At 33.0% G+C, this 20134-nt stretch overlaps 1 protein-coding gene across 1 annotated transcript in view; it reads right to left on the bottom strand.

The window, feature by feature from the left end:
• The window catches only part of LOC140434877 (uncharacterized), a 309793-nt gene that overhangs the window by 36657 nt on the left and 253002 nt on the right, over positions 1 to 20134 (bottom strand). The window contains exons 24-25 of the mRNA XM_072523474.1: positions 17522 to 17862; positions 14687 to 14913 (exon numbers count right to left, since the gene is read on the bottom strand). Coding sequence (XP_072379575.1) covers positions 14687 to 14913; positions 17522 to 17862 — 568 coding nt within the window. The remainder of the gene's footprint in view (positions 1 to 14686; positions 14914 to 17521; positions 17863 to 20134) is intronic.

The following is a 20134-nucleotide window of genomic DNA, read 5'->3' as shown; positions in this document are numbered from 1 at the left end:
GTTCGTGTGTTACAGTTAATTGAAGCGAGGTGTATTAATTCGTGTAAGAACAGGAATCACTCCACTACAAGACCCTTAAGCTAGCGGAGACAGACGAGCAAATTCCAATTTAATCTACGCCATATTTTTTTCACCCATTTTTCACTAATTTATTACCACCCTAATAATTTTTCACTACCAAACTACCCTTAAGAGGATTGATTCTGCTGGCTTAAGGTTCAAGTTAGCAGAATTAAAAAAAAACTTTTTGCCTATGGCTTATTTTTCATCCATTTTTCACTAACTTATTAATAACTCGATAATTTTTCACCCCCAAACCTTCCCCTAATGCCGTTAGCTTAATATTCAAAAGTGTTTACTAAACTTTGACTTTACGCTAATAATTTTTCACCCTAAAACCAATCTTATTTGGCAACGTTACCGCTATTGGCTGTGAGTTTCGCCGGTAGCGCTCTCTCGCGGTTTGAAACTTGTACTTTTCTTGTAAAACCGGTGTAAGTGAAATATGACAAAACGAGAAAAATAGATATTTATCTCAAAATACACAGATTATGAACTGAAATATTATTGTAAACTGATTACTGAACGAATACACAGATTGAATAATAAAAGTGATTACGCTTTTTTATTTTATTCATTATAATTATAATATGTAAGATAAAAGTTCCTGCGACTGAATGACTACTTACGCAAGAGGCCATTGAGAAAAAGACGAAGTTTATGTGAAAATATTTAAAGGTTAAAGGTTACCTTACCTTACTTACTTTTGTGGAGTGTTTATGTTTACTATTTGAAATATATTTAAAATGGAACAAAGACCTAATTATTATATAAATGCAATACATAAAGTGTTGCTTTTGGGTCTTCAACACTATTTGAGGCAAAAACGACGAGAACGTAGCTCAATATAATATATATTATATTATCAAACAAAACAGCTAACATTTATTGACAGTTAATTGAAATAAATATTAATCCATCCAATAATCTGACACATGATACATATATTATGACATATATTATGTCAAAAAATGTCGGATACGACAATCAAATATATTCGTACAAAAAATTTCGTATTTCGTGTCATCGGATATCGGATCTGTGAAAATCCAGTTTACACCTCTTGTTTTCATTTTTCATTCTGTTTACTGTTTTTGCTCAGCGTTATTTTTTGTGTGCGTAGGCCTTAGTACTTAGATATCAATTTGTTTGAATTTTATCAAAATGGATAATAAACATTACACTGGATTTAAGTCTATATCACATGATATCCCAAATCAACCAGTTACACCAAAAAAGGGGAAATATTTAGTTGATGCTGGGCATGTACGCAATGTTTCGAAATATAATAGCTGCATCCAGGCCTCAGGTACATAACTAGGGCTCATTTCTGCATCAGATTTTCTTCCTCCAAGAAAGTGATCACTGCAAATTAAATGATGACTTTTTGGAGTCCATAATGATCCATCCTCGCTACAAAATCAATTATTTTTTTATTTTACACCATAGAAATATTATGTTGTTTGTATTATAGGTTATTTACTTACTTTTTCTTATTGATAGCAATAATCCACTTTTCTCTTTGAACTGTTTTATGCTTGGCAACAGGAAATGAATACAATTTACAATCACTGTTATATCCAGTATTTTTACATGTATCAATACAACAGCAGCTGCTATATCTTTTTTTTTTGAAAAATCCATATTCGCCATTAATTAAAAATTTACAAGTTAAATGCAGAAAACTGCCACTAACAGCGCTGGTGAAAACTGTCATATCCCCTCTACTCATCGGCTCACAGCGAATAGATTGTCTCAATGTGACTAGTCTGTACAGGGTAAATGCACAACATCGATGCCATACTTCTTTGCAAACTTGTATTAAAATAAACGTCACTTCTTACTACTTAGACTAATCCATCTTTTGGGTTGAGGGTAGCTTAAGTACTATAATGCTTATACTTATAATGCCCACTAATGACCCTGTCTGACTTCCTTCTCTTAGTGGTTCTCAAACATAAATAATATTAGCTACAACATACTTGGCTTAAATTAAAATAAAATAGAAATTAAGAAATGCCTTTTATTTATGTCACACAAGCAGTTTGTTTTTAATTTTACAGTATGTGCTAATAATAAAAATAAAACTAAAATATAAAGAACAAAACGTAGAAATATCCGAAAATAAAACTAATAAATAAGTTTAAAATAAAAGAAGTCATTGTATTTAATTTCGTGTGTAAGTAATCGTAATTGTACACCTTTATATTTAGTTCCTTTTTCTGTCAATCGCTGTCACATTTAGTTTCTGCTTCACTATCATCATCATCATTATTATCGTCACTGTAGTTACTATCTCCGTTATTTATATTTATAATAATTAGTTCGATATCATCCAACAAATTGTCAATTTCCCACATTTTTTTCCGTTGCTATTACGTGGTTTACGTAGTTTTTCCATTTCTCTGGCGTAATGACCTGGTACGCTGCTGTAATTAAACTTCGCATTTTAGCTTCTTTAAAATTCGCGTTGCGTCCAGCTATATACGGTTACACTTTACTCCAAACCATTTCGATGGGATTGAGTTCCCAGTAATAGGGTGACAGAAGCCATTCTGCATATCTTTTTTAGTGTTAAACTGTTGGGAATTTGTTCTGACTTTCTGCTGTGATAGGAGGCATTGTCCATTTCCAGAACAGTTTTTTCTGGTAAATTTAGCAATAAATTATTTTCGAACCAATCTTCGAAGGTCGGTCCATCCATTTCGTCGTGGTAGTCCTGAGTATTTTTCTTTGCCAAAAACGTGAGCTCTGTTCCATCAACAAATTCACTGGCAGATCCTGCGTGCAATAAAACGAACCGTGGACCACGAGCTGTTGGAGCTTTTATTCCTGTTGTCAGACCACGAACAAAAGCATCGCGATGAGATGTAATTGTTTTATCAAACCATTCTTTTTTCTCACTGTGCCCGATATTTACCCATGATTCATCCAAATACACTATGTTGTTTCCTTCTGCACGGTATTTACGAATTGAACGTAAATAACGATGACGCCACGAGATGATTTCTGGTTTTTCAATCAAAATTGAATTTCTGCCACGTTTTATAAACACAAAATCCATATCAATCAGCAAGCGATGTAGCGTGGCCCGTGAAAAGTTGGGCAAAGTATTTGGGACATTTATAACAGCTAATATGGTGTTTATTATTGGTGGTATGTTGGCACGAAAAAATTGATAAATTATTCTACCAATTTGGCCCCTGACACCTTCATCGTTGTTGTCACGAGAATTAATAACCTTTCGCTTCTTGGGCCTGCTCTTTGGAGATTGTAATCCAGGTGATGAATATTCCTGTCGTATGCGAAACAGAGTCTTTTTGCAAACACCATTCATTTCTGACACTTTTCTAATTACACTTGATACAGAATCGTTGTTATCCTGATTAAGATGATAATTAATAATATTCATTAGTATCTGCTTCTCTGAAAGTTTCAGAGCTTTTTCACGTTTCCATTGAAAAATTTTCTTCATTTTGCGGTAAAAATTCGGCATAAAATATAACAATAGCCAAAAACATAAAATAACAATAATTGCCAACAGCAAATCACAGCAACAGCCACCAACAAATAATAACAATAACAAAACAGTAACAGTACATCCAAAATGGTACAAATAATCGTAACTCGAATATGCTTACGCGCCATGAAGAACAAGTAAAGACTAATTAAGGCCCTGGATGTATCAAGCTTTTAAATATATTCTGTACAAGAATTACTCTAATTGCTTCTTAATTACTGAAAAACTTAGAGGAAAGTATTTGCAGTTGATATCAACCAAAATTACAAATTCCTTACACATTATGGCAGTAATTGGCACCGCAGGGACATAAATTCCATTTTAAATTTAGCAGTTAGTAGAAATTACCGGAATTATTTTAAACTTTGAAACAAATGTTTATTTAATGCACATTTTACTATACTACTGCTACTAATAAAAGATAAAAGTTGATAAGTTACTATTAGAAACAAATTATGTATAGTATTATGTAAAATTATTAGCAAACGATATTTGTAAATTACATAAAATTGTACTTGAGGACTTGTTGAGAACTCCTGGTTTATTCCGTTTATATTAAAAGATAGACAATAGAGAACGCCATCGCTCACTTCATAAAACTGGCAACGTCTTGGCGAAATTCCCATAAGGTTAGCATTGCACGTCTTACCCTATACCTACAGACTATACTAAAATGCACATTAAGATGGCAGCGTTACAGAGCTAGGCCCGTGCTTTCTATATGTCAGAACTAACTACAGTGTTGTCAAAGTTTTTAACCGTACGGTATGGGCTGGCCTCTATAAAATTTACAATTACAGACATTTGAAAATAATTAAGAAATAAGAAAATACAATTATAAATTCAAAATTATTCTTTAATAGATCTAGTCTGCAATTATAAATTCAGGTAGATAAAATGTTGGGAGTCATTAAAAGGATATTTAGTTGATGTCTGACGTTTGTGTCGTGCTAATGTCAAAAACTGTTATAAAATTTAAAAAGGGTAATTTGTTAAATAGCGAATGCACAAAAAAATGTTTTTAACTATTTGTTAAACAGTAACAATGATAAAAGTTTATCAGAAATAGTGGGGGAAGTTTCTGCTATGACTGGAGTCTCTGAACGAACGATTATCTGATATATAGAGGTAAAAGTAAAAATGGGCCACTCTTAATTCCCATAAGAAAAAAAGAACCGGTTATTCGATTAGCTGTGAGAATAAATACGATGAAGTAACTCGCTCTGAATTAAGACAAGTAGTGCACGGTTTTTTTATGGACAATATCTTCCAACTCTTGACGTGGTAGGTACTAAAAAAATTAACGAAATTGAGCATCTTCTGAATTTTGCTAAGAGAACAGTGAGAAGACTATTGCACGACATGGGTTTTATATACAGCAAGCAGGGTAGAAATTCAATAATAATAGAAAAATACGAAATAGTCGCTTGGAGGCGCTATTTTCTCGAAGAAATACAGAAAATGGGGAATCAAGGAGCCAATATCAAGGCTTTCGTTAATAAACCTATCACAAGTTTAAAACTCCGAGCAGAAAATGATCAAAATTTGTTTCAGTCCATGCGGGAAACGAAGGTGGATTCGTTAAAGGTGCTCACATAACTTTTCTTGCCAAAAAAACGTGCTGAAGATTACTATGAAGGTACGGACGAATATCTATTTGAGAAATGGTGTGAAGATATGTTAAAACAGAATCTCCCAAAAAAATACGAAGAATTTGATTGTAATGGGCAATGCATCTTATCACTCTGGGAAACTTAATTTTCCCATAGAGTATTGGGTGAAACATCAAATTAAGGAGTGGCTTTACCAAAACAATTATGGAAATTGAAACGTCAATAAACTTATTTTATTCTTCAATTGTGGGTTACTCCCAATAAAATAATATTTATTTTGAAGAATAATACTTAAAAAACAGAACTTCTAAAAACTGCTCATGCATTTAAAAATATTTATAACAAATACAAAATTGATTGACTTGTTGGAAAATACAGAAATTACAGTGACGAACAATGCTGTATAAATGTTCACATCTAAAGACTTCCGCCCTATCACTGTGAACTGAACCCAATATAAAGGGTGTGGAGAGAAGTGAAACAGTACGTGACTCCTAGGAATTAAAGTTTTAAACAAAACGCCTTTAAAACATTGATTTATAAAGGTTATGGAAAGTACAGAACAGTGGACATTAGGAAAGTTACCTCAGACATGTTATAAAGGTGAAAAATATTTTTCGGAAAGTAGATAACATGCAAGATGACATTAAACCTATTACAATTTCATTAAACGATAACTAGAAAGATAAACTCGATTATGAAAATGAAAATAATTCAAAATTATATTTCAAGGGGTATTCTCTTAAACCGCTTTCATTAAATACTTATTCATAAATGTTCACTAAAGGTCACTATATACTTAAAATTATTAATGTAGTTCATATAATTTAATAGCTGTGTTTAACCATCAAATTATCTTTATAATGTGTAAACGCATTTTACTCCATTTATTTCATTCAGGAATATTCTACTAAAAATTTTACCTTACCTAAACCTATTTTAGTCTACCCTGAGTTCGGCCCTGCTCGTTTTACAAAAGTAGCATAATTTACAATGCCAGTAGAATTGGCAATGCTGTTATCCTATATCCGTACACTGCCATCTGAATGTGATTTCCACTTTAGTAACTTTGAGACGATGTATAGCTTATTATTCAAGCCAGTAGAATTGAAAAAATAAATTATTTTTGAAATACCACAGTGTTTTGCTGGGTTTTTACGAACTTATTACCACCCTAGTAATTTTTCACCCCTTAACTACTAACCTATTTAATAACCTAATATCCGGTTTAATGTTTACCTATATCCAACTGACAATAAATGTAATATCGACATAAAATTAAAATTTAAATATCTTAAAATTTTTGAAATGCTGCTAATATAAATTTATTTTACTGCGTAAATAATCCAAACTAAAAAAAATAGCTGTTTTGAACAATACAACCTGTAATTTCCGTCTCATTTGAATATTCTTAAAATATTTATCTGCTAAAATGTTTTCCAAGTAATATAAATTCTTTATGCTATACAACTAATTTAAAAAGTATGCTTTTACCAATCTTTAATGCCCTTCTTATTTGAATAATATTTATATATTTAATACCTAAACTATTTTCCAAATTTTCAGGTACCTAAAAAATATAAATCTTTTAAAATCTTTATATAAATAAGGTTTTGGCTTGATTCCACTATAGTATCCTGTAGTTCTGACACTTTTTGTCGCAGTTTTGCGATTCTCTCGTCCTTCTTGAGTAACAGCTTTGCATTGGTGTCGCTTTGGCGTAGAGGTTGCCTTTTGTTTGTTTTCCGTACGATTTCCTCGTAGGTGGTATCATCGGCTTTGTCGCTTTTTCTCCTTTTTCCTGATTTTCTTGATCCCGGTGTTTTAAATTCACAGATGGGTCACCTCCAGTATCACGCTTTTGTCTCTTTGAAAGTAGCCTGTAAGCTGTGATAACCTATCTCTACGTATGGGTGTCTTACTTACCGAAGATCTAATAAGACCTGCTTTTATAGTGAAGTCGCAACGATCCTTGGCACGTCTGCTCAGCTCTTTGTGTAGCAGTCGTTTCTGGTCCATTTCGCACAGAAAACGTCTTATTTATAGAACGAAGAGTGTTCGGAAATGGGCAAACTTGCGGATGGCAATCTTATCTCGAAGTAATAACAAACCAAAAAACTCTTGCGAGTTTAGTGACAAGGTTGTAGTAGTTATAAAAAAAACTTTGCATGCTTTTATAAAATGTGTATAAGTTGGCAATTTTAACGTGAGATATTTATAGAAGAGAAACAAAGAAATAAGAAAAAAGAAAGAAAAAAACAAGTATATAAGATTTATAAAACAATTCTTAGCTTATAAAGTAATATTAAAACTTAAATGAAGTTATGGGATCTATTTATGGAGTATTTTTTATATATAAAGCTTAAAAGACCTTGAATGTATAGGGGCGAAAAAAGTTTCAACAACTAAAGATAACTGAATCATGAAAATTGGAATGAAGGGGATTTGAAGAGTGAACTGTTTAAAGATGTTCATCTATTTGCTATTACTGGTTATACCGGAAGTTACTTATAACTTCCTTTTTTAAAAGGAGACCATGTATATTTTTTAATTTTAGAAATATTCACGTTATTCTGAAAAGTTTTTGTTAATACTTCCCTATACCTATTGTAAACTGTTTTAAATTATAATGGTTTTTATATGCAAATTATACTTTTCTATGTATAATTATAATTGCATATACATAATATATATTATATTACATTGTATATAATGTATATACTTTTCTATATATTTCTATGTATATAAAGTTCAATATCCTCTAATGTAATTTGAATAAAAGTTTGAATTACTCAGGAACTTATTAATTAGATACAGCATTATAGTTTACAGTGTAAAGTTGCCTTTTCATTAAACATGATACTTTCATAATCGGCATAAAACCGACATCCTAAATTTTTGCCTAATTCCTTTTTCTCGAATGGGACACCCTGTATGTAATTCATTATTTTAAAAAAATATGTTTTTCAGTCTCGATCTGTATTAGTATTCCCTATACCTATCTCTTTAAGTTTTCAAATAATATTAACTTTATACATTTTTGTTACATTAGGATTAAATTAATGTGACATGATAAGAATCTCATTAACCCCATCGATAATGTGTAAACAAAAACAAAAATCAAATCCCAAGCCTGGACCAAAACGTTCACCTTAGGCGGAGTTGGGAATGGGCAACAATGTTCATCTCAAATTTCGGCTCAAGCGTAAGCTGTTTAAGGACCATCTCAGGGGAATCGGCCAAAAATAGGCAAAAAGAATCCCAAAACAAAAGTGAAGCAGGTGGCAACGGATCCACCTCACAAAAAGGACAGGGACCGACAACTCCAGTGTGAAGCGCCTTCATCCAAGTACTTCCACGGAGAGCACGCCGCAAAAGCAGAAGAAGTCACGCAGAGGTAGAAATGCCTATGCCCCTTCCCAAAGCTTTGCGGAAGCTTAAGATGTCTTCGCTGGAAGACATCTTAAGGTCGATATTATAGAAAAGGTAAAACCGTACGGAAAGGTAACTGCTGACCGGGCAAGCCTTAACTGGGCAAACATGATTATATACTATTATTCAGTGCAACCTATTACTCAAAAAGTTGGTAACGGCGACACTATGACACCGCCTGAATGTAACGGAAGAAGAAATAGCACTAATTCAAGAACCTTGGATAATTAAGACCAAAATAACTGGTTTTTGAAATCTAAATTATCAAAGTTTTATCTTACCAAGCAATCAACAACCGAAATCAGCCATATAGGTTCCCAGCAAAATTAAAGCCTCTCCCATGGAGCATTTTTGCACCACAGACGTTACTACGGTTAAAGTGAAATGTCCATTAGGAAAGGGCAAAATAAAGAGTTGATACTAGCATCAGTCTACCTACCCTTACATGTAGCCACCCTACCATCAATAAAGAAGATGGAAGATTTTTTACACCCTTGTCTCAGTCAGAAGGATGAACTCATTATCGGATGCGATTCAAACTCTCATCATCTAGGCTAAGAAAGCAGCAGAGATGATAACGGTTGAGATAAATTTCTTTCTGACTATATTATTAGAAAATATTTGATAAATGTTAAACATAGGCACCGAACCTACGTTTATTATTGTTCATTGCCAAACAGTCATAGATATCACGCTAGCAACAGCTGAAATATTACATAAAATTCAGAACTGACAGGTATTGGAGGAAATCTCTATGTCTGACCATCGGTGGCTAATCTGTACTATTAGTGAATCTTTCAAATCTTGCGACCCTAGACCCTCTACAACTCTATGTAGAAAATATATGCCGCACAAAAGCTAAATCACAATTTCAAAACTTCCTAAGATGAAATTCTAACTTTTGTGGAAGTATTGCTTTTAACAGGATATCATCCACTACCATATCGTAGTTGTATTGGTCACGAGAGTTAAACGTTAATTGTTCATTAGTAGTCGATGTAATTTTCCGTAATCGTTTTGAAGTACTAATAAAGTATCTACATCTAGCTAATAAAGAAAAAAATCATAATACAGATTCTCTGTACAAAGTTCGACCCTTATTTGACTTCCTCAACTCGGTTTTTAAGCAGATTACTCCTGGTAATTATAAAAGTATTGATGAGAGTATTATTCTCTATAACGACAGACACAGTAACAAACAATTCATAAAAGGAAAACCAATACGCTTTGGAGTTAAATTATGGGTTGAGGCTGATCTGTCTGGATAAATTCATCATATGGAACCATATTGAGGCTCTTCTATGAAAATATCTGATACTGCAACAAGGTACAAAAATATATTTTAATAATTTATTCACGTCGGTTACATTACTGCAGGAGCTCACGAGAAGAGGCCTGGGTGGTACTGGAACTCTTCGTTACAACAGATTTAATTCTGCAATAAATGTACCAAATAAAAAAGATTTTAAAAAACCTCCTCGATGCAGCACTTCAGTTTAAATTACAGAAGAAATGTTATTGGTTCGCTGGAACAACAACAATGTGGTAACTATGCTCACAAATTGCGATGAATTTCGACCCATGAAGTCGTCTAAACGGCACAATCGAGCAAAGAAAAAGATAATTACTCTGGATATTCCTGTACCAATTTGTCTCAACTTATCAATCGTACGCGAATAAGATCAAAACAGTGGTGGCGGCCTTATTTTTCATAGACGGTTGATGTTTACTGTGCTTAGGCCTGGCTATTGTATCGGCGACTTGGTCACTTCAGTTACAATTTCGACAGGAGTGTGCAACTTATATCTTAAAATTGTTTGGAAATGGGAAAAAAAAATAATTTAAAAAAAATTTTAAAATTATTTTTTTTATACACTCAGGTGCAAAAAAATCGATCCATTCCTTATTTCTTATTTATTTGAAGTTGTATAATTTTAGAGACATTAAATTACGTATGTAAATTTAGGTGTACCCTCGTATACGAGAAATAAAATAATATTTTTAATATTGCTTTTTATATTTCTTAAAACAAATTGGTATTTCAGGTTTTTGTCAAAAAGGGTCTAAAGCAAGTAGATATTTATTGAATGTTGTTTTTAATTTAACAACCATACATAGCGATTTTATTTTCAAAACGTGTCTCTAAATGTCTCTAACTCCGACAGATGCTGCAAAGGCGGTGACTTTAGTTCAAGATGGTCGTACCCAATATTATGCAGCTGAAATGTTGGGTATTAGTCGATCTTCGGTTCAAAGAGCAGTTCTGCGTTTTAGCGACACCGGTAACTTCACAAGAAGACCAGGATCAGGTCGTAGAAGGGTAACATCCGAAAGAGATGATTGATTTCTGGTCTCATCATGTTTGAGAAATCGGCATCTAACTTCAGTTGAACTGGCAAATCGTTTAAGCGAAGTGAGAAATGTGGATGTAAGCAGATTGACAGTTCGTCGACGACTTGTAGAAGGTAATTTATTATCCAGAAGGTCAGCCCTATCTCCAATACTATCCATAGAACATCGCATAGCTCGCCTTGCTTTTGCAAGAGAACATGAAAACTGGAGTGATGCAGATTGGAGCAATGTATTGTTCTCAGATGAGTCCAGATTTTGTCTAAGGTCACCAGACGGCCGAGAAAGGGTTTGGAGAAGACACGGAGAGCGATATTTTCAATATAATATTGCGAAAATAATAAGTTATCGGGGGGCTCCGTTATGGTTTGGGCTGGTATCAGTTCAGAAGCCCATACTGATTTAGTTATTGTAGATAGAGGTTCTATGACTGCTGCAAGATACATAACAAGTATTTTAGATCAGCATGTGGTACCTTTTTCTCCTTTTATTGGACCTAATTTTATTTTTATGGATGACAACGCGCGTCCTCACCATGCTATAATCGTCAACCAATATATAGAGGAGGTAGGAATCGTGCGTATGAACTGGTAAGCTTGCAGTCCCGATCTCAATCCCATAGAACATCTATGGGATATAATGGGAAGACGTCTTCGAGCACGAGGACCCCGTCCAAACAACTTGGCTGAATATACAGCGGCTCTTCAAGAAATATGGGACCAATTGGATTAATTTGATATCCAGAGGTTAATTACCTCAATGCCTAGACGTGTACAGGCTGTTATAAGGGCCCGAGGGGGAAACACTAGATATTAATTTATTATCAATATTTTTCTTAATTTCAGAAAGTTTTAAATATTCTTGTATTTTTGAGTTTTGGCGTATGTCTCTATAAATAAATGATTTTTTTTTGATAATCTGTAAAAATTATTTTAATCTGACATATACATTTACATATATACCTGATTTAAAACTAATATCTTCAAACGTTTTCTTTTTTCAGCAAATAATACTCATGGATCGATTTTTTTGCACCTGAGTGTATTTAAAAAAAAAAATTGATCGAAGTTGATAAGAAATAAGAAATAAATTGTTTGGAAATACGCCATTAATAAAAAGCGTGCTATCCTCATTATAATATTCCTCTGCTCTTAAAAACTTGCGTAAAGATCGTACTGATAATACAATAGAGAAGGCTAGCTCTAAATATCGAAGTTACAGGCTATGCGAAAATTGTACTTGTGACTTATGTAAGAAGTGTGACACACCTCTGTACCCTGATAAATGTTTCAAAGCATTTTATTATGTTCAAAAGTAACCTACAATAAATAGATACTAATGTATTTCAACTTGTTTTATATCATATTATCATCTCCGTGTGAACTAAAGTTGCCAGTCCATAATGTATATAATTTTTAATGCCTTTATGCCAAAATTAAAATTACACCTTCTTATTCCTACTATGGAATTACGAGCTTTAGTGAGTTAAATACACGTTTGAACAGGTTAAACTTGATAGTGCAAATACCGCTATAACGCAAAACATTGAATTCCTTTTTTTAACACAATTTACGCTGTAAACTTTATTTTAAATAGTAAGAAGGTATATAGGATATAAATATTTCAACGCCATATAATAAAAAGTTATTGCAAATTTTCAAAACCTTATGCACTGATAGACTTGGCCCGTTCAATGGAGTGTTAAAAACATAATCTATTTTATTTAATTTACTTCTTTCTATAATTTCCATTGTATTACATTTTGTAAAATAGATTTATTTCCTTTTGATTTTTTAATTTTAATCGACCTATTTTGGGTCCGCCACTGGTAATTAACTCCATTTTGACGTAAAATGTGGGTTTAAACAAGGTAAAAATTCAAAAAATCTGCTACTAAATATGTAAGGGTGTAAATGCAATGTGTATGCAATGGCCGTAGCAGTACATACTGAGCAATTTGGAAAAATTGATTTTAATTTGTTATGTTGTGTATTGGATTTTAAATCTAGGTTTAAGTTAGTAATGTAAAAAGTAAACTGTCATTTGGGCATTATTCTACAGGACCACATAATTTGCTTTTTGTTACATATTTTTTTAACTGATTGAAATATACAAAGTGACATAGAAATCCGAACACCCAGTTTAAATGATTTTATTTCAATAAAATTTGGTGTAATTTATTTATCCTACTGAAAAAAACAAGGGATAAAGTTTTTAGCCTTATCAGTTGGAGATTCCGGTTTTTATACTTTTTGTTTCTAAATTCACTAACAATCTAAAAATGAATATTTCAGCCGCAGTAAAGATCCAAATTTGGAGGATTGTGGTTCTTGACATTTTTTACGATAGGTTACGATGCCTAGAGTACGGAGACCTGTACGATTTCGTCAACTTAGTGAGTTTGATAGGGGCTGTATAATGGGACTTCAAGAAGCTGGACTTTCTTTTCGGGAAGTTGAAGCTAGAGTGCAAAGAAGTGTAGACACCGTGGTTAGGTGTTGTCAGGCATGGCTTCAAGAAGGCCGTACGCAAAGAGCAAGGGGCACTGGACGCCGTAGAACAACAGACCGTGAAGATCGCCGCCTAAAATTATTGGCCTTAAGAGACCGTTTCTCCACTACCAGCTCCATTGCAAATGAATGGTTTGCAGAACACGGAAGACCTATTGGTATGCGAAGTGTTTACCGACGAATGAGAAGTTTTGGCCTGTTTTCATACCGACCACACTGGGCCCTCCCTTTAACTCCAGAACACCGCCATAATCGCCTTCAGTGGTGCAGAGAACGGTCACTCTGGAATCAGGAATGAAACAGTATTGTCTTTAGTGACGAGTCTCGATTTTGTTTAGGTATACACGATGGTCAAGCGAGGGTTAGAATGCGGCGTGGTGAAAGGAGGAATCCACAGTTTTTTGTTGAAAGACATGTTCATCACACTGTTGGAGTTACGGTTTGGGGTGCTATAGCTTATGGTTCCAGGTCACCTTTAATCTTAATCAGAGGTAACATGAACGCACAGCGTTATATCCAAGAAGTTCTAGAACCCCACCTTTTACCCTATCTTGACACCCTGGCAAATCCAACTTTCCAACAAGATAATGCCCGACCACATGTTGCAAGAGTCACAATCGACTTCTTTCAACATAATGATGTCACATTGTTAGCATGGCCACCAAGATCTCCCGACTTATTACCAATTGAGCACGTGTGGGATATGATGGGTAGGAGATTGCTCAATTTGCAACGTCTTCCTCAGACTCTACAAGCACTTCGAGAGGAGTTGGTGGTTGCCTGGAATGAGATACCACAAGAGGACATTGACCACCTGATCAGAAGCATGCCTAGGCGCGTTGGAGAATGCGTAACACATCGGGGTGCATCCACACATTATTAAAGGTAAAAGGGCTTTAAAGCAATGCAATCATTTTGAAATTTTAATCATTTACTTATTATGCTTCATTAAGTACTTATACAAAATTTTATTAAAATAAAATCATTTAAACTGGGTGTTCGGATTTCTATGTCACTTAGTATAGTTAAAAAAATAAAAAATAATGTCAATTTTGATTTGGTTCTTTAATAGTTTGGAAGCGTAGACATGCATGCTTGTAAAAAGTTGCTTTGTGTATAGGTACATAGAAATTATCAATGTAGCGTATTCGACTCATTCATACTCGATGCATTCATCATTGTACTTATGAACAACAACTTACCATATATTTTTGTTTCATATAACCAGTGCCACTAATTTCAAATAAAATTTTAACTGAATTAAATAGATTTGAGTTTGCACTATATAAAAGAAATTCAATAAACAGGCCTCTAGTCAAATCATCAATCCACTTATTTCGTGTGAGATAGTTAATATTAATAATGGAATTCGTTAGAGTTCTTCCCAATGTAGCAATATATCCTCCTCCTGAATATCTAGCGAAATTTCCTAAAATGTGTATATCATATTATACAGTGTAGGTAAAAGTTTATGATCGGTATGGACCTTACGTGAGATGGAGTGAGAAACACCTGTTTAAAAAGAGAGGTATATTAGGTCCGCCTAAAACTGGGGAAATTCAACGTTGCCAAACTTATTGGTTTTATTTGACCTGTTGTCTTTTTAGCATTTGAACAATGTTCTAAGATAATCAAATTTGGGCGAAATGGATTTAAATGGCAACTTACTGTTTTTTATTGGGAATATGCCACAATTTTACTTTACAATAAGTGTTATTTAACATTTTGATTTCCACTTCGGAAATCGTTTTATATAAATAAAATTTATTATTAATGTTTCATATTTTAAGTACGATTTCCGAATTAAAAATCTAAACATCAAAATAAGCTTATTTTAAAGTTACATTGTGCCTTATTTCCAATAAAATAATAAACTGCATTATAACGCCAACAATAAAAAACCTTCATACAAAATTATTTGGCAACGTCGCGTTGCAACAGCAATATCATTTCAGCAACAGCTGAACCGGTATTCGACAGGCAATAACTAAGAAACTAGAGGTGGGACGTTGACATTTTTATCGTTAACGAAACTGAATCGTTTTTCGTAAACAAGTAACTAGTTGATTGTTACCAGTAGTTTCAAATAAGCGACTACACCAGCAAACATAATGGATATTATCTCTTTATGTGTATATTTATTGAAGTGAAAGAAACTAATGAACAATATATTTATTATAACTTGAAAAATAAACTAAACAATACAAATAGTAAATCGTACATTTACATTTCACGTTATTATTAAATCGCGAATCGTCTAAATTGACATTTAAAAACATAAGTTTTTTTACTTTACTTCTTGTTAACCGTGTTCTTCTTTATTTAAAACTAAACCAAATTTTGAACATGTGTTCACATTTACAATATTTTATGAATATAGTGGTTACGTTAGGATATCCATGGCGATGGTTTTTTCACCATTGTAATGGACTCTCGATACAGGTGTACGTTTAGATGAGTCATGTACAATTAATTGATCAAAAATGCTTGTTATCTTTATCGGTTTCTTTTTCTTGTACTGGTCGATTTTTAATAGTATAATCTTCTTTTTCTTTAATTATAGAAGTAACCAGCTTCTTAACTCTTTCTTTTGTTTTTTTAGCTTCATTTTTTATCAGAAAATCCCTGCGCTTTAAATAAAAGAAGAACACGGTTAACAAGAAAAGTGGAAAAACTTATGTTTTTAAATGTCAATTTAGACGATTCGTGATTTAATAATGTGTAATGTAAATACATGGTGTAATGGAAATACATTAGATAATAAAGGGTGATTCATTCAGAGGTACTTTTTTCAACAAGAAAAAACAATGAAAAAAATAAATTTTATTTGAAAATATTTATCATCATACAAAAGAACCATTCTTTACAATTACTTCTTAGAGATAATTTCTTTTAAATGTTGGCCATGACTACGATTAAGTTGGTTCATTCTGAAGTTCCAATTCTCGATGACTCGTTCCAGCATTTCGATTGGTATTTCACCAATGACTCGAGTAATATTGTCCTCCAATGCCTCAATCGTATCTGGTTTATTTTTGTAGACTTTGGACTTTAGGTAGCTCCAAAAGAGAGAGTCTAGAGGTGAGATGTTACAGGATCTAGGATTGGTCCAAAGCGTGAAATAATTTGTTCACCGAATCATTCTCGCAGTAAAGATATGCTTTCACGGGCTGTATGGCATCTTGTTGCAACCAAATGTCGCCGAGACCACGAGCTTCAATTTCATGTACCAAATAGTCCGTAATCATGGCACGATAACGTTAACATTCTGGCCGGCCTCTGTTTTAAAGAAATATGAACCAACGATTCCATAGGCCATAAACCACACCAATCAGTTGTTTTTTCAAGGTATAATGGCAACTCTTGAACCTCTTTGGGTTGTTCATCACCCCAAATTCGGAAATTTTGTTTATTAACGTACCCATTAAGCCAAAAATGGACCTCATCTGAAAACAAAATTTTTCTCGAAAACAGTGAATTTTCTGAAAGCTTATCCAGAACTCATCGACTGAAACGGCGATGACTCGGAATGTCGGTCGGCTTCAGCTCTTGCACTAATTGAATTTTGTATGTTTTTAAACCAAGATCCTTACGTAAAATACGCCAAGTACGTGCTGAATGTGGTCTATTTGGTCGCGTGTTATCCAATAATGAAAACTGGGTTTCAAACTTACTAATCGTAAAGCAAATTGTACGTTTGGACCATAAATTGCTCTAAGCGCACGAAACATATTCCTCATAGAACTCCCATTTTCAAAATACATTTGAATATTTTCTAGACGCTGTGTCGGGCTGTCTTTCCATCATGAAATGTCAAAAAATACTGAACAAAAGCGAAATGTCAGTTTGACATTATTCATGCACGATCTCCAATCAAATCCACACCAAAAAAAGTACCTCCAAATGAATCACCCTTTATTAATCAAGTGAAGTTCATCGATTGACTCAAAGATCGCTCTCATAAAATTGGTTAAGATAATTAATTTGTTGTTAGTCACATACAGTTTTAAATTAAAAACTAGTTTTGTGAAACATACCAATATAATGCAAACTACCAGATCGCTTTGGGCTTATATATTTCCATACAGAATCCATTCGTGCAAAGCGGTCTGACTCTATGTTATCTTGCCAATTTTCACTAAAGTTTCGGTATTCGGAATTTGTCGAAAATTCAGGGATACACTCATTACGAAAATCATGCATCTGTGATACAACTTTACATCCTCTCGGATCAACTCTTTTTTGTCTGAGTCGAACAATACCAATGTATTTGTTTGTGTTGTCGATCGTCATCCCAGGGTCACTGTATACATACATTCCGTACCACTGTTGTGACTGTAGTGATTGAAGCAGTGTCTTTTGTATATAGCTCTCGATCCTAAAATATGATAAACAATATTTATCTATAATTTTTTGGTAATCTGGTAAAAGTAGTACCAAAATATTTGTAATAAAAATCTGAAATTTTTTTAAATAAAAATTTTTGAAGTTATACTTCTATACGCGCGGTCGACGTTGGAAATTTGCACGGGTGTGAATCGGTGAAATCCTTATAGTATTTTTCATATAAAAATGCGTGCACGTCACAATTTATATAAAGTGACGTCACTTATATTTAAAATTTCCAGAACGTCAACCTTAGAGTTGAAACTTTCTTAACACAACCAATAATACGAAACACATACGGAACTGCTCGATCTTTCATAGGCGTCAACATGGTATAATAATCAGAAAAATGTAATCATTATTATATTGGGAATTTTAGAATTATATTGATTAAATAACCAAAAACATTTTCTATTATTAATAATATAAATTTTATGAAATAACTCTTTAAGTCTAATATTCCACAAAATAATAATTTTAATTAAATATATTAGACAATTGTACGCAACTAATACAGGAGTACTTCAAATTTTTTTGACAGTTCAGCGTGTGGCAAAATTGTTTTAAAGGGTTGCCGCTGTTTTAGAGTAAGAATTTTGTTTATGTTTTGATTTCTTACACAATTTGATCATAATATATTATATATTAATATATTGTATTTATAAATACATATTAAATTTAGATTAATAGCTTTAAAAACTAATTATTGTTGTGTATTGTGATTGCGCTATGCCAAAACAACTAAATAGTCTGTAGAAAGCTGATAAGCTTTCATATAAGATAGATTATTTTGAACAAAAAATAATGGCGGGACGTTTTTACTAATAATGCTCTAAATAGAGGTAAGTTTAAAATTTAGAATGTATAATTTTGTATTAATGTTTTCTTATGTATATTAGTGTGTTGCAGTAGTCTTAAAACTAAGTATATTTACTCCTATATAATAGTTTGACAAATATATGACATTTTAAAAATTCCTCACTTACTAACTATTCTGATATTTTGGCAACGCTGTGGGGTTCTGACGTCGTAAATCTTGAATGACGTGCACGCATTTATATATGAAAAATACTATACATATGTAAGATATGAGTAAGAGAGAGACAGAAGATATTTTCTCTCTCTTTCTCTATCGGGAATAAAAATGTTCCTTTTGTATATATATTTATTATATATATATATATATATATATATATATATATATATATATATATATATATATATATATATATATATATATATATAGTATTTTTTTGGCCTGCGTAGCGCAAGCGGTAGGATGCTTGCCTCGCAAGCCGATGGTCCGGAGTTCGAATCCTACCCTCGGCAAGAACATCTAGACATTTTAGAAATGTCTATAGGCCCCAGGTCGACTCAGCCTGAATAAAAATGAGTACCTTGGGTAAAACCAGGGGTAATAATAGACGGTTGAAGCGTAGCACTGGCTATGTTACCTTCCTTGTATACCGTAGGCCCTAGATATAGCAGACTACCCTGCTATACTCCCAAAGCCGCGACAGCGGTATAAAACGGGAGACTATTATTATATACTATTCTTTATTGCACGTCATTCAAGATTTACGACGTCAGAACCCCACAGCGTTGATAAAACATCAGAATAGTTAGTAAGTGAGGAATTTTTAAGTAAATACACTTAGTTTTAAGACTACTGCAACACACTAAAATACATAAGAAAACATTTTAATACAAAATTATATATTCTAAATCTTAAACTTACCTCTATTTAGAGCATTAATAGTAAAAACGTCCCGCCATTATTTTTTGTTCAAAATAATCTATCTTATATGAAAGCTTATTAGCGTTCTACATACTATTTAGTTGTTTTGGCATAGCACAATCATAATAAGCAACAATAATTAGTTTTTAAAGCTATTAATCTAAATTTAATATGTATTTATAAATACCATTTATTAATATATAATATATTATGATCAAATTGTGTAAGAAATACAAACATAAACAAAATTCTTACTCTAAAAAAGCGGCAACTGTTTAAACAATTTTGCCACACGCTGAACTCTCAAAAAATTTGAAGTATTCTCAGATCAGTTGCATACAATTGCCTTCTTCTTCTTGTAGTTCCTTCTCCTATCGGAGGTTGCCTATCATCACAGCTATCCGTACCTTATTGGCGGCTGCTCTAAAAAGATCTACTGAGCTGCAACTATACCACTCTCTTAGGTTTCTCAGCCAGGAAATTCTTCGTCTTCCTATGGATCTTTTACCCTTGATTTCACCTTGCA

This window comes from Diabrotica undecimpunctata, chromosome 2, assembly GCF_040954645.1.
Source record: "Diabrotica undecimpunctata isolate CICGRU chromosome 2, icDiaUnde3, whole genome shotgun sequence".
Classification (NCBI taxonomy): domain Eukaryota; kingdom Metazoa; phylum Arthropoda; class Insecta; order Coleoptera; family Chrysomelidae; genus Diabrotica; species Diabrotica undecimpunctata.
This window is presented reverse-complemented; position numbering and strand designations above follow the sequence as displayed.